This window comes from Phyllostomus discolor, chromosome 12, assembly GCF_004126475.2.
Source record: "Phyllostomus discolor isolate MPI-MPIP mPhyDis1 chromosome 12, mPhyDis1.pri.v3, whole genome shotgun sequence".
NCBI classification, from domain to species: Eukaryota; Metazoa; Chordata; class Mammalia; order Chiroptera; family Phyllostomidae; genus Phyllostomus; species Phyllostomus discolor.
In genome coordinates, this window is record NC_040914.2 from 51,123,736 (window position 1) to 51,137,801 (window position 14,066).

Consider the following 14,066-nt stretch of genomic DNA (forward strand, 5'->3'; position numbering starts at 1 on the left):
CAGAACAAGGCCATTCCCCTGCTCTCACCGGGGGTGCGCACCCCACACCGCCCACCGGACCTCAGAGGTTTTCTAAGAACGCCCTCCCCACGCACACAGGAGTCAGTGGGACCCGGCCCTCCCCCCAACAGAACGGGCATTCAGTGCGGGATGTAATGTTTTAAAAACAATAATGCAAACCTCCTGGGAGGAGACCACAACAAATGTCTCCAAACCCACTCGGTTCATCCCAGGGTGCGGCGCGGCTGTTCCCAATTACCGCCGGGGATCTGACGGGTCCTAAGGACACCGTCCCTGTGTGAAAGCCAGAGAAAGCTGGAGGGGGAGGCTGGGAGGATGCGCGCAGAGCCAGCTGAAGCGACAACCCACATGTGGCTGTTCACTGGGCTTGGAGAGGCTCCGGCCGCAGATGTCTGTGGTCTCCGGAAGGTTCCAGAGGAATGAGTGATGGCGAAGATGCGCAGAGTCTGAGCGGAGCATGATTCTTCGCGGGGCTGGAAGTCCCCGAACAGGGAGGCCCGGTGGCAGAGGCAGAAGGCGGAGATTCCTGCGGTCGGACCGCGCTCCGCTGGCCCCACAACGCGCACCAACGCATTAATGCCGTGCGGACGGACGCCGCTTCAAAGCCTGCCGGAGGCCAGGGTCATTACCGAGGCCGCTGGAGCACAGATGGCTCAAACCACACGCGGATATTCATACTCGCATTTCTGCATTATAGCTGCGCTTTTTTTTTCTCTGCTGAACTGTAATAAATTGTCTCATAATCTATTCCATCTTCTTGCCATTAGCGAGCTTTGAATGTTCACAAATAGGAGCAAAGAACTCATTTTCCAGAGCTTTAATCACACAAAGAGGGAATGCCTAATTCTCTAAATGAAATGGTCTGTGATCACTGAAGCAGAGATTTAATATATCACGGCAAATTAGGTAGATTTTAATAAATTACTTATCTCCCTGAATGCTTTACATATGCTTAAGAAGGAACATAGCCTGTTTGCAAACAGTGAAAACCCACAGCCCATAAAAATCCTTTGAAGAAAACGACAAATAAAAAAGTAAATTAAAAAATGAAATGCATTATAGCCCAGACCTCTAGAGACAATTCTCTCGCAGTGCCGATTCACAGCTCCATTAAAAATATCAATTAAATCCTTCGGCGAGATCCGGCGAAAGCTAGAAAATTAACTTTCTGAGCGGCTTTTTGAGGATCTGGTTATCCAGATACACACCCAGCATTGTACGAGCTTGATGTACATTTAAAAAACGATAAAAAGATACTCCTTTCGGGTCTAACTGAGCATATCGTCTTGAGCCATGCTTTTAATAGGTTCTCTCTCTGTCCAGAGCTCGGTGTTCGAAGTAGAAGTTTGTACGCACACTTGTGTCTGTCTCCTCTTCACACCCTGCCCACACGCTCCCGGCCCCCCATGTCCACATCACCGGCAAAGTCATGAGGACAGTGCAAACATGAAGAACTGCAATTCTGGAGAGAGAAAAGCAGAAAACTTGCAGTAATTTAGTTAAGTTGGTGCCAAGTCTCATTCTTTATATTTAATTGATAGCAACCGCAGGCATCAATGAAAATGCACACTGAGCTGCAATGTGCGTAAAGTGGATATTAGCATTTTAAAGAGGAGGATTAACACATTAATCCCAGTAATTTTCATATATTGCTTCTAATAAAATCTTCACAGTGTAAAACTCCTAATGAGGCTAATCACAGGCATTCCACTTACTGGGATGATTAGGGATCACATGAAAGTATTTCTTTTTCACGGGTTTTCTACGATGTTTGCTGCTGGCTTATTAAAAATAAAAACAGGACCTGCATTTCAGCACCTCGTAAGAAAGTGCTGAGAATGCAAGTGGACTCTCTCACGCTGTCGTGCCGGTATAAATCACGGAGCAGGTGTCCCCGCTGTGGGGACCTGAGATCCTGAGGGGTGGCGGGTGTGGGAAGGCGGGGACAGAAAAATAAACACGAGAAAGTGTGCAAAACTCGGACACTTCAGCGCCAGGCCTCCCTGCTCCCCATGGACTATAGATGGTGTGCACTGGAGTGACCACACACTGTGCGTCCCAGGGCTGGCACGGGGTGGGGGGGTTTACTTGGGAGCAGGAGGTGCGCCGGAGCCGGAGCCAGAGCCGGAGCGGGAGCCGTCGCTCAGGCCTCCCAGTCATCCCTGTACTGCTCGTACACAGACCGGAGGGCCTGCAGCGCTTCGACCGTCACCCGGAGCTGGCCGATTCTTCCACCGCCCGCTCGGGCGTCCAGCACTAGGGAGACAAGAGCAGAAAAACGTTCCCATCATTCAAACGATTTCTATTCAGGCAGGGCGGCTGAAACAGTAGTTAAAAAGACGAAGGCACTTCTATAAAAGTCCGAAGTCCACTGGCATCTCAGAAACCTAAAACTGAAGCTGCCGCGCGTGTGTGCAGGCACACATTTCAGATGTGTTTCATGTTCGGGCACGTTTTTGCTCAAGGACCTAGAGCTAATGACGCTTGCCTAGCGGACGCCCACCCCCACACCGAGTCTGCGTTTCCGAGCTGGAGAGAAGTGAGTCTGAAAGGGACCAAGACACGACAGGGAAGACTTTACTCCAACCATCGCACAGAAGTGACCGGGTCCTAACTGGGACTGGCGACTGTCTCCCCGAGCAGAGCCTTCCATTTAACATGGAAGCAGGAGAGCGAAAACGGCAGAGTCAGGAGGAGGGAGGTCTGTGGTTGGGCCTTGAGGGTCTGTGACCGGCGCCGCAGGGGGGCAGAGCAGAGATGCTGACGCGGGGGTGGGGTGGGGGTTAGGGAGTGGGGGCCTGCCCTGCTGGGCGGGAGCACCAGGCCCTCTGGGCCCCGCGGGCAGTGGATGGCACGCGGACTCAGAACCTGTGACCCGTCTCTGCGCACACGGACACTCGCTAGTGTGACTCGAGGCCCGAATCCTGGACTTCGTGAGTTGGATGGCACTTAAAAGTCTATGTAGTCCCTGTTTGTATTCCTTGTGGTTTTACTTGAACTTTTCAATGTGTGGGGTGTGTGTGTGTGTGTGTGTGTGTGTGTGAACCTCCAAACAGAGCTTGGGACGCAAAGACTCTTTCTTGGGCGGAGAAAGGAACAGGCAGGGGCACTGTTATAGAACACATATAATTTTGGTTATTTTTGTCAGACCCCCTTGGTCCTGGGTGTCTTTAATAGGGTGGTTTTGGTTAATATTTTAATTCTTTCATCTTTTTCTTCTGCGGCTGCCAGACAAAGTTCTGACCAACTGTCTTGTCATCAGACATGCCTAGTTTATCAACATTTCCCAGGACAGGTTTCTATTTGGTTATTTGATCTAGTTTGATTACTCACTTAGCTCAATCATAACTTTTGAGCACTTTTCTAAAGAAGATTTTTTATTTATTTTTGCAGAGAGGGGACGGGAGGGAGAAAGAGAGGGAGAGAAACCTTGGTGTGCCAGAGAAACATTCGTTGGTTGCCTCACACACGCCCATAACCGGGACCTGGCCTGCATCCCAGGCATGTGCCCTGACCAGGAATCGAACCAACAACCTCGCAGTTTGCAGGACGTCGCCTAACCCTCAGAGCCACACCAGCCAGGGCTTGGCTTTTGAGCACTTGACACATACACAGGCCGAGCAGCCTGACATATGGACCATGGCTGGGCTGTGTGCCTGGCCCTTAGGTGCTTAGCTAATTGCCATTTAATGCACAGATAAATGAGTAAACTCATACGTACATTTTCCCAGAGATGGCTCTGCTAACTTGACGAATGAGACTAGGACTCAGCCTCATTTGTCCATATGCTGTGGAGAGGTCAGGCCCCCCCGGTAATGATTTTGGAAAGTCTGATTCCTGAAGAACAATTTCCGCAGCACGTTCCAAATGCGTCCTCCCAGAGGCAAGGGAAGCAGTTAAGCCCTGCTGGGCCTCCCGCCCGGTGAGACCCAGCAGAGCACATCGGTCAGGGGTCTCTGTCCTCCCGAGTCCGGGGGGACTCGGTGACCAGGACTCCCCCGGGGTGTTTGCTGGGACCCTGCGGCCCAGCTGCACCCCTGAACTGAGGGGAAACCTTGAGGGGGCCCCGGAGCGCCCCCTCGGAGGGACAGGCCCCAGCCGAAAGGCGGCCTGGCAGCAAGAGGCTTCCATAAACACCACGGAAATGCCCAGTGGCCCAATTTGTCACACGCCACCCCCCGACACGTAAACAATAAATCCTTCCTTGCGAAACACAACTCATTATTTTTAAATTCCCGTTGAGCCGAAGGGAGGCGGAGGGGGAGGACGGAGGAGGGGTGGGGAGAGACTTCCAGCTCCAGGGAGGCGCCAGCTGCAGCTGCCGGGACTGCAGCGGCGGGTGACTCACCGCCCTCACAGCCAGCGAGGGGGGGTTTTCATCAGGGGCCGGGGTTCCAGCAACTGCCGCCCGGCCCGGCCCGTACTACGTACCGTCGATGTCCTGCTCCACGAGGTCCCTCCCTTCCCGAAAGGCCGCCGCGAGGTCCACGTCCGCCACGCCCACGTCCTCACACTCCAGCTCCTGCTCGTCTTCCGGCGGGTCGCTGACCACGGTGAAGCGGATGCTGGGGGGGGGGGGGCGGGGGCAGGGAAGAGACACAGACGTTCACTGGGGAACAGAACTCCCCGGGGGGCTTTTACCACTACGGGCGAAATCTTGACATTCCCAAGGATCTCAGTAAAAAGAAAGCGGTATCAGGCTAGGTAGGTTACTATGTGAGCCGACCCCCGGGGTTAGTGGAGCACACCCAGCCTGCCCACGGACAGCAACCCGCTTTCCTAAGCCCTGGAGCCGGGCACCTCTCCGATCCGGGGGAGTTCCGAGGCGGGGACGAGGCACAGGCTGCCCTGCCACGCACCATCTGACCCGCTTCTCACACTTCTACTGGGAGGCTAACGGGACCCAGTGAACAGAGACCACGGGGTCAGGGCAGCCTTTTCAGTAGAAACGCAACCTTTCCCGTGGAGACACACAGCTCCGGGGCTGCTGAGCAGCAGTTCCCCCGACTGCGTGTGTTCTGCGAGGTGGAGAGACCGGGCTTCTGAACCGCGGCAGACGGATGCTGCAGCTCCACCCCGCGGAGATGGGGGTACCTGTCTTACTTCAGCGGCCTCTCCACTCACCAGCAGCACCCAAGTTCCATGTCGCTCTGGACACGCACCGCGGGGCTCGCTGGGCCGACCTGCGTCAGTGACGCGTGGAGGGCGGGGGGCAGGCTTCCCGGAGGAGCCACAGGGCAGAAGCCTGCAGCGTGGCCCTCCCTGGACGTGTCTCGGCGCCGCGGCGCGAACCCCGGGTGCTCGTAAACTACAGTTTCACCCATTTTCAACACGCCCCCGTCCCACGTCAGAAGTGAAAGAAGAAACCTGCTCCTTAGGTAACGTTCTCAGGTAAAAATCTCAGTGTCTGGGCCTTGGAAAATACGCACGAATCATACCCTTTCCCAACACACGGGCAAACATGACGGTGCTTTGATTTGCTGACAACAAGCGCTCAACACCTCACTGCGTTGCTCAGTCCACGTTAGCAAACAGAAGTCCCCACGATGCAGCCACGGGAACACCTGTCCACACAGGGACTGTGGAGGGTGCAGCGTGGGGACGGCATGCAAAACACGACGACTTCAAATACGTGTTTTTTAAGGTCTCGGTTCAGTGCGTGGCCTCCCTTTCAACGGGACGGTTGTACACGTGCAAGTGCCGCACGGGGCAGGAGGCAAAGGTCCTCTGTAGAGTTCCCTGCGCCGTGCGTGTCCGGGGATGGGGACGAAGGCCCAGCCTGCTCTGGCTGTGGCCTGCGAGGTGCCACCGACACTCGGGGAGGGGGTGGGGCCCGGGGTCACACAGAGCCTCGGGCCAGCTCCCAGGCGTTGGCACAAACGCGGCACACACTTCGAGGACTTATCACAAAGCTGCTCTGAGAGCCTATGACCTGAGACTTCCCGTCTCCCCTCTTGAACCGGGACGAGCTGTCAGTGTGGCAGCTCCATGAGAAACGGGCTTTGAGCCCTCACTCCAGGAGCTCCAGGACGGGAGGGGGCCCAGATCTCTCTCCGGTGGTGGGGGGCAGCGAGAGGCTGAGCCGTCTCTGGGCCACAAAGTCCGCAGACGATACCAAGGGTCCCCCAGACCCTCGGCGGGGGCCAGCTTGGGGTTCACGGGCGGTTCTGAGACGCCTCCAACTGCACGAGGGGAAGCAGCTCACACAACAGTGCACACTCACTGAGACCAGGTTTGTTCCCTTTTCAAAAGTGTGTAATTGCTCCACTGGACCAGAATTGCAAAGTGTCCCGTTCAAGCTCGCCCCCCCGCCCCAACCATGCATTAAAAAACATCAAATGATGCATTAGTGTGCCGTGGGAGTAAAACAAGTGCCAGTCGGAAAGGCCGACGAGCTACTCAAACGATAACACCGACATCACCACCGCCCACTCTGACTGCAGCCGACACTGCCGTGCGCTCAGGTGCCCGTCAGGGCCGGTCCCTCCGCCGGCGACCACGCTGCCATCCCTGCCACGGCCCGGGCCGCGCCGTCACCTGTCCTGCAGGCGAGGACCGCGGGGCAGGGGAACCTGTCCCAGGTCGGACGCCTAGTCCCCGCCGGGGCAGGGGTTTACGCCCACGCCGTGTGGTCCGCAGGGCGCCCTCCCTGCGGGCGCAGTGAGGCTCCTTAGTTACAGTGGCCGGCAGTGGGCCGCGTCACCTGTGCGGACAGGACAGTCTTTTGGTTTTCGGGGCACCACCGGACCTGCAGGGTTAGCCCGGGTGGCAGGCAGGGTGACTGTGTTTGGGGGGGGCCCAGGGAGGTCCGACACTCTGACTCCTCGCCCTGTGCTCTCTGCCCCCGCCGCGCTACCGAGACCTGCCCTCAGACTGACTGACACCAGAGAAGGGAGAAGGCGGGGCGGTACCTTCCGCGGGGCATGTCTCGTCTCTGCAGTATAGCTTTCAAGACGTCTCTCTTCGCTTGGTTGTTCTCTTTATCCACGTAGATCACTGCACCAAAAAGAAAAAGGAACAAGGCCACACGGGAGGTCACTCGGGAATTCGCTACATCTGCCCCTTCTGGACTAGCATCGACGCCCGACCCGGAGGCGCAGTCCCGGCACCGCGCTCCCGTCCCGGCCCCCAGGAAAGAAAGCCACCCCGGCGGCGAGCGCCCCCCCCCCCCCCCCCAGCAGGCCCGTGACGTGGTGGTGCCCGGTCCCTGGCAGGCACCCTCCGAGAGGGCCACCGCTGTCACCGCCTGTTCGTGGCGCTGGCTGTCACGACAGCGGAAGCTGGAGGTCTCTGTTGCTTTGTATCTGAAGGACCTACCACGTCTCCTTTCACCCACGCAGTGAGTGACATGATGACGTATGGCAGGGGGCATGACGGACCTGACAGCCCCGGTAATTTAATCCTCCTCTGCTGCCACAGCACGCAGTTCAGGGGGCCTCTGGAGTGCGGGCACAGACGGCCCTTTGCTGGTGTCGGGTGGGGGACTGGGAGAGCAACGTGGCGGGTGAAGCGTGTCTGGCTTCTAAGGGTGCGTGCTGGCCTGCAGGAGGCGCCGACCCACCTGACTGAGGGCGGAGACCAGACGTGTGTGCTGCGCTGCATCAGGAGGGGGCCTGAGGCCCCTGCAGCCGTGCAAGACCACCTGCACTCGGGGAAACGCCCCTCCGAGTGCGAGCACGCCGCTGTGCGCCCTGGTCACTTTTTCTTGGCTCGGCAGCCTCTCAGCCGAGTCCTGGCTTCTGAAGACATTTCTTCTTCAGATGCCACTGGGGGGCAAAGGCGCCCCCGCGACCAGATCTCAGCTCAGAGGCCAGCCCTGATCAGCAGCACGCCCGAGTGAACCGCACACCAGTGGTGCGGGGTGGGGGCAGGGGCAGGCTCCCCAGGGAGCAGACCCGCTTCACTCCGAGAACGTTTCCCGGGACAGCCCGTTCAGTCTCACACTCTGACACCGGCAGATGATCCCACCGTTGGGCTCGGCCGAGCGAATACCAACTGGGGGCGGAAGAAGTGCCGGCACCGTGCTGGGCGCAGGGGGCGGGAGGCACAGGCGCCTGCGCCTGCGCAGGAGGGCGGCAGTGACTGGGGACAGACCCCAGGCCGGCAACTCCCAGCCCAGCGCCCTCTGCGCAGTGCCCTTAGCAAGGAGTGAGTGCGCCCGAGCACGCGGGCACTGACTGACGTCTCCAGAGCCTGCCGCCCTCCCCTCGGCACTGTACCCCCTCCTTCCCCTGGCGGGGGCTCAGGCCCTGCTGCTGTCTGAGCTGCAGCCCCCCTCCCCCACCCACCCAGCCCTCACTGTGCAGGAACAATGTCCTTCGCTCACCCCTCCTAAAGGGAGAGCGCTTACAAACCCCCGGTCCAAGTGCCTTACATAACTCTCTTGGCTGAACATTTTTAAAAACTTCTTTTTGGAAAAACTCGGGCTACTGAATAAGCTTTTCCACAGGTGCACGAAATGAGAGCTGGCTCTCCTGCTTGTACAAGCCAGGCCTGGCCCGGGCACGCGGACATAGCCCGGGGTTCACAAAGCTCTGGAGGGCGCGCTAACATGCGGGTCACCGAGTTCACCCCTGTCTCTGACTCAGCAGGCCTGGGGCGGGGCCCGAGAACCTGCATTTCCAGCATCTTTGTAGGCGCTGCTGCTGGTCAGCACCCACACGCTGAGCGTGGCCGTGCGCCCAGCACCCCTCTGCCCAGTTCTGAGTGGGGGCGGGAAGGGGCCACGCTGGGCTGAACACCTGGAATCAGAAGCACAGCGGCCACTGCCGACTGGGCCGCGGTCCTGAGGACACCCATCTCGTCCTCTGCGACTGGACGGAAGAAGGTCTGCCATCCCACAAGTTCAGACGCATCCTTTCAAAAGCAACTCGGGTGATTGTGAGAAATGCCGGAACTCCCCAAAGGTAAGCCGTTTACCTTTCCTTTTCGTCAGAAATCACGTTTGTCTAGGACTCGATAGGACCGGACATAAGCTCACTGAAAGCGTCTGTCTGAAAGAGACGCCAGCCAGCAGTCCGAGTGCCGACGCCCGAGTTGACAGCGCAGCCCTGGCTTCTGCCTCGGGGGGGTGGGGGGGCGGGGGAACGCAGCCGGTTTAGCTAAGGAGCCTCGATGACCTCCACCCCAGAAAACTGCTGTGTTGAAGCGGCACCCGCCCATCCCCTCCGGGCCAAGCCCTTCCTCTCCTCAGCAGCACAGCCTGAGGTTCTGCATCCTTCTCCCGCTCCAGATGACACTTCAGTCGTCCCAAGAGCCAGACTCCGCAGTGCCCAGAGACGCAGGACCCCGCTCTGTGAATGTCCCATAGAAACCCCGGGGGGTTGCATTCATCCTCTCTCCCCCCACTGTCAGTTCCCCAGACACACTCTTCAGACCCACCCTTAATCTTCTTTCAAACTTCTTTCTTTTACTTCCTCAGCACAATTTCCAAGCCCAGTCAGAGATGATTGTTTTGCCCTGGCCAGTAGTGCCTACCCGTGTTTCTTCAGTGGTAGTAGCCCAAAGGAGACAGATTGTTTGTGTGGGTGAAGCTGGCATCAACACCTCTCACTGCAGACTGAGCTGGGTTAGGAACAGCCCTGGGGACCACCGGTCTCCACCCCCACTTTTATGCACCCGACTGAGGCCTCCGCGCGCAGCCCCTGCTGAATGGGCAGATCCAAGCCGTGGAGGGTCACCGGGTTCAGGCAGCCTCTGCACCTCGGGGTGCTCAGACAGGAGACAGCACACGCCGGCGTTCCTTCCACACTCCCCATGTGAGTCTGAAAGTCGGCCTGGAGATGGAACCACTTTCATTACCACTGTGTAAGGTTTGGAAGATGTGAGTCTACACTGTACTGATCTTTCATATTAAGTAACAAGTGGATGGTAAATCATTACAGTAAGTGGGTTAGATTGGTCACTTATTAACCAATGAGTCAGGGAGGTTCCCCTGCAATGAAGGAGAGGTAAATGCAACACTTTAAAAATAAACATTTTCATTATGTCATACTTAAGTGAAAAACAAAATAAAACCTACAAGGTTAATATTAATTATTTCTTAAGTTTGATGATGACCTAGGACTTCATTTCTCCAGATGCAGTAGAAATAAAACAGCATCATTTTCCTTTCAAGCACAGAGTACATTCCTCTCCCCTCAATTCATCTTAAAAAGTCTACAGAGTCAAATCTCAACGGGTAGGAGGGGATGAGGAAAGGTGAACACCACACCAAATTCATTTCTAATAGGTGACTGACTTTCTCGTTGGTATCATACAGCCAGTTCACGGAAGTATCAGCCAGTCTGAAATCACCAACTAGACAGCAGGGTACCTTGCAGTAACAGGAGGAAACCAAACTCACAAAAGCAGAACCAGTGCCAGCCAACCGACCAGGCAAAAGCCCCGCACAGACCCAGGCCCCCGAGGACAAATGTGCAAAAGCTCAGGACCCTCGAGCGTGCGTCTCTGATGCTCCATGCTGCTCCCCCTGCAGACGGAAACACCTGCTCTGGGGCCGGGCCGGGGTTGTCAACGTGCAGGCAGTTCCTAAAACATAGCTTTGCCCCCAGTTCAGCCAGACTTTCCACGGCTGGCCTTTACCAACAATCACACAGAAACCCGAGGAGCCTGCCCCTTTTCTCGGGGGTACCTTTGTTAAAATTGGTTGACTAAACAGTTCTTTCATTTCTCATAATATTTTGATATGGTTTGCTTTCCTGGTACTTTGCCGTGAAAACATCTATAGGGAGCTTGAGAAAATATTTTTGGGAATGTGTCTGTCATGTCAAGTCGACAGGAGGAAGGGGGGGACCGGGTTTCTGCCCCGACCACACTACTCACTTCTCACGCGGTCACTCAGCCGGAATGTTCTGGAAGGACAGCGTTTGGGCTGGAAGGGATCTCAGAGGGCACGTTGTTCAATAGGCAAGAAAGCGGGGAACTGTGCAATTTAAACGTCTTGCCTGAGTCCACGTAGAAGTGGTAAGAACTGTGGCCACAGGGAAGGGTAGCCCAGGTGTCTAAACACTCAGGGCCCCTGTGATTACTGTCGGAAGCAGCAAACACATTTCTGAACACGCCAGCCTCAAGAAGGGACCGCACGCCCGTGCAACCCTGCGTGATGGGGCCGCGCTGGCCCAGGAGAAACACGCGTGTCCGTGAGCTGGTGGAGGAAGCCCTAAGGGAAGAGGGGGCCTGCCTGCTGCCAGAGACGGACGTGTGGGAGAGCCCCGTCACCAGATTCCCGGCCCCAGGGAGACTCGGACATCTGCTACAGAACACCTACGTGACCACATCGCTCAGAGAGGTGGGGAAAAAATTAGGCCCCTGAATCATTTGATTCCACATGACTCATAAACTACTACATTTCCCTCCCTCCTTGAAATACCGAATTTTTCTATTAAAATCAACTGTAGCATTTTTTAAAAAGGATACTATGAGCCGGCAGGTACACTCGGAACCACTGTCTCCCCACTGCTTTCACGTTAACCTAGCACTGCTTCGAATTTTCCTTCAGTTCGACCTCAGCTTCTTTATCCTCATGCTCAGCTGTGACTTCTCCCCGTCTACTCTGACCAGACTCGGGGGCTCACTCCCCGGGAGGGGAGGGAGCAGCGTGCTTCCTCCCGGCCCCCCCCCGGCTCGCACGCACCACGCACCGTGGCTGTAGTTGAAGTAGACCCACTGCCCGCGCTGGGGCTTGGGGAGGGACACGGGCGTCTCCTCGGCGGGGAGGCTGTAGAACCGGCACTCCACGAAGAGCCGCCGGATGGCGGCGTCCGCCGTCACGCGGGGGTCACTGAGGCTCAGAGCTATGACCTCGATCCGAATCCTTTCTGACGCCTGTTAGAAAACAACAAGCCAACAAAGAAACAAATATAACAGATGAACAAAAAACCCTTTAATCCTTCTCACCGTCGACTTTCAACACAACACAAAGGCCAATGGTGTTCTCTTTCGGAAGGCGCTGCACGCTGCTATTTAGCTGCACGGGATCGATGATGATAACACAACAGAGGGAGACGGGGTGAGATTCTGAACGGTGTCGGGGCAGGAGTCCCCCGATTCACACGTGCGGCTACGAACGCCCCACCGGCAGTCCGCCAGGAGGGGGATTATGAGATCCTCATCTGCGCTTTCAGAATGACAAGCGTCCCTTGGCCTTGTCTTAGACGACGGGAGGAAGTTCGTGTTTATCGCTGCTGTTGTTTAATCTGCCGCCCCTGAGAAAGTTTGGGTCACTCAGAGATCGAAGTCTGTGGGATACTTTACGGCTACCACACTAATACATGTAGCTCTATGAATCCACATTAACTAGAGCACAGCCTGCCCCGTTTCACCCAGTCAGTAGTTTCCAAACAAAAGAAACAAAGTTTTTATCTAATTGAACGTTATGTTCTCACCATTTATGTTTATATCATTTTCAGAGAATTAACAAATAAAATACGTATTTGTTTGGTAAGTGTCATTTGCCCTTCGATTTTCATTTAATGGATTTCGGTGTCACAGCCGTTGTTGCGGGGGCCACATGTGTCTCCCCGGGAATGATTTAAAACAAATAATGGACGAGGGCTCAAAAATGGGATCACGCCAAGGTGACGCCTCAGTTACATGTTTGTTTTCATAGTTTTTAATAAAGGGGGATTTCTTTATTCAGCTTTATTATTATACTAGAGGCATGCTGCCGGAAATCATATGACTTCGAATCATCATTAGGAAATCCTGAACATTAGCCTTGTTTATATGACCTACTTTTAGGAATTCACTGTTAAATATAAATCAGCGTGTAAATTTACCATAGTGATCACTTAGATATTTCAAGGCATATAACATAATTAACCAAAGTGAAAAGCACCGGTATCCTCCTGTAAAAATAGCCTCATAAGGCACAATTTCCTTTGCTGTCCAACCCCCTCAATATTTGATGAGGTAATTTTACCCCCTTCTTTCGGAAGACATTTCCTTTCATTACGTATTCCGAGACACTTTAACTAAAAACCCAAATCTGAATATTTCAATAATGTTATTTTATTATTCAGTAGACTCATGGAAATTTTACCAGGATGACAGAGAAAATTCCCCACCATTCTGTCTCCGCTAATACAGGTACAAGGCTGCAGCTGGCAATATTACGAGGATTAGCATAGGATGATGAAATATTTAAAGGGAAATTTTTTTCTAAAACCCAATAAATCAAACGACTGCCAAATGTCATTAAAGTGATGGTCTTTGACTTGAATATGCTTTTCATATTCAAATTCGGAAAGACAGAGATGAAAGCCTGGAAAGGTTACTCGGTTTCGACTAATAACCTCGGCCCTCTGCCGCGCGCGCGCATGAGAAATGAGGGGCTCCATTGTCTCTGCCGCCCACTCCCAAGGCCTCCTCCTCCGCCGGCCGCGGTCGGAGGGCGCGGCGAGGAAAACGCCTTGGAGGGTGTGTATTCTCGTCGTAAAGACGCGGCACGCAAACACGCTTATGGCTCCGGTTCAAGTGCAGCACGAGGCACCGTTGAGCCTTTTACGTGACCTGCGATTTGACAAACGGAGACTTCTTGTGATGATATGTCTTAGGAAACCTCCCTGCTTCTACACAAAAGAATAATAATAATAAAAAAACAGCCATAAAAAAAGCTGAAGAGGTCCACATGGTTATTTTTGCACTGTGAAGAATTTGAGATTGTTTGTCACAGAATCCAGTGAAGAAGAAATACATGAACTTTAAATAGCAGAGGAGTTTTTGAAATTTATTTAAGGGTTATTTTATTAATATATTAACTGTACCTATCTCCATATGAAAACCTGCATTATGATGAATTTAGGCTGTCAAATAAGACGATGTACAAAAGTGATTCCAAGCAGAAGTAGGTACCTGAATTATGGCCAAACAAATAAACCAACCAACCAGGAAAAACCCAACGTATTAGCCAAAGAAATCAAAGAGCTCAAACATTCTTTTAATGACCCCTATCTTCTTTCTGGTCCTGTTTTGTTTTTCCCAAGTTTCATCCCCTAGCCTTATTACTTCTGTCATGTGTCCTTTCTCATTCTCTGACCAGCATT

General features: G+C 54.4%; 1 protein-coding gene across 1 annotated transcript in view; it reads right to left on the reverse strand.

The window, feature by feature from the left end:
• Window positions 1-2,149: 2,149 nt before the first annotated feature.
• The window catches only part of RPGRIP1L (RPGRIP1 like), an 80,537-nt gene continuing 68,620 nt past the window's right edge, over window positions 2,150-14,066 (reverse strand). The window contains exons 23-26 of the mRNA XM_028502064.2: window positions 11,664-11,847; window positions 6,933-7,017; window positions 4,453-4,586; window positions 2,150-2,277 (exon numbers count right to left, since the gene is read on the reverse strand). Coding sequence (XP_028357865.1) covers window positions 2,165-2,277; window positions 4,453-4,586; window positions 6,933-7,017; window positions 11,664-11,847 — 516 coding nt within the window. The 3' untranslated portion in view covers window positions 2,150-2,164. The remainder of the gene's footprint in view (window positions 2,278-4,452; window positions 4,587-6,932; window positions 7,018-11,663; window positions 11,848-14,066) is intronic.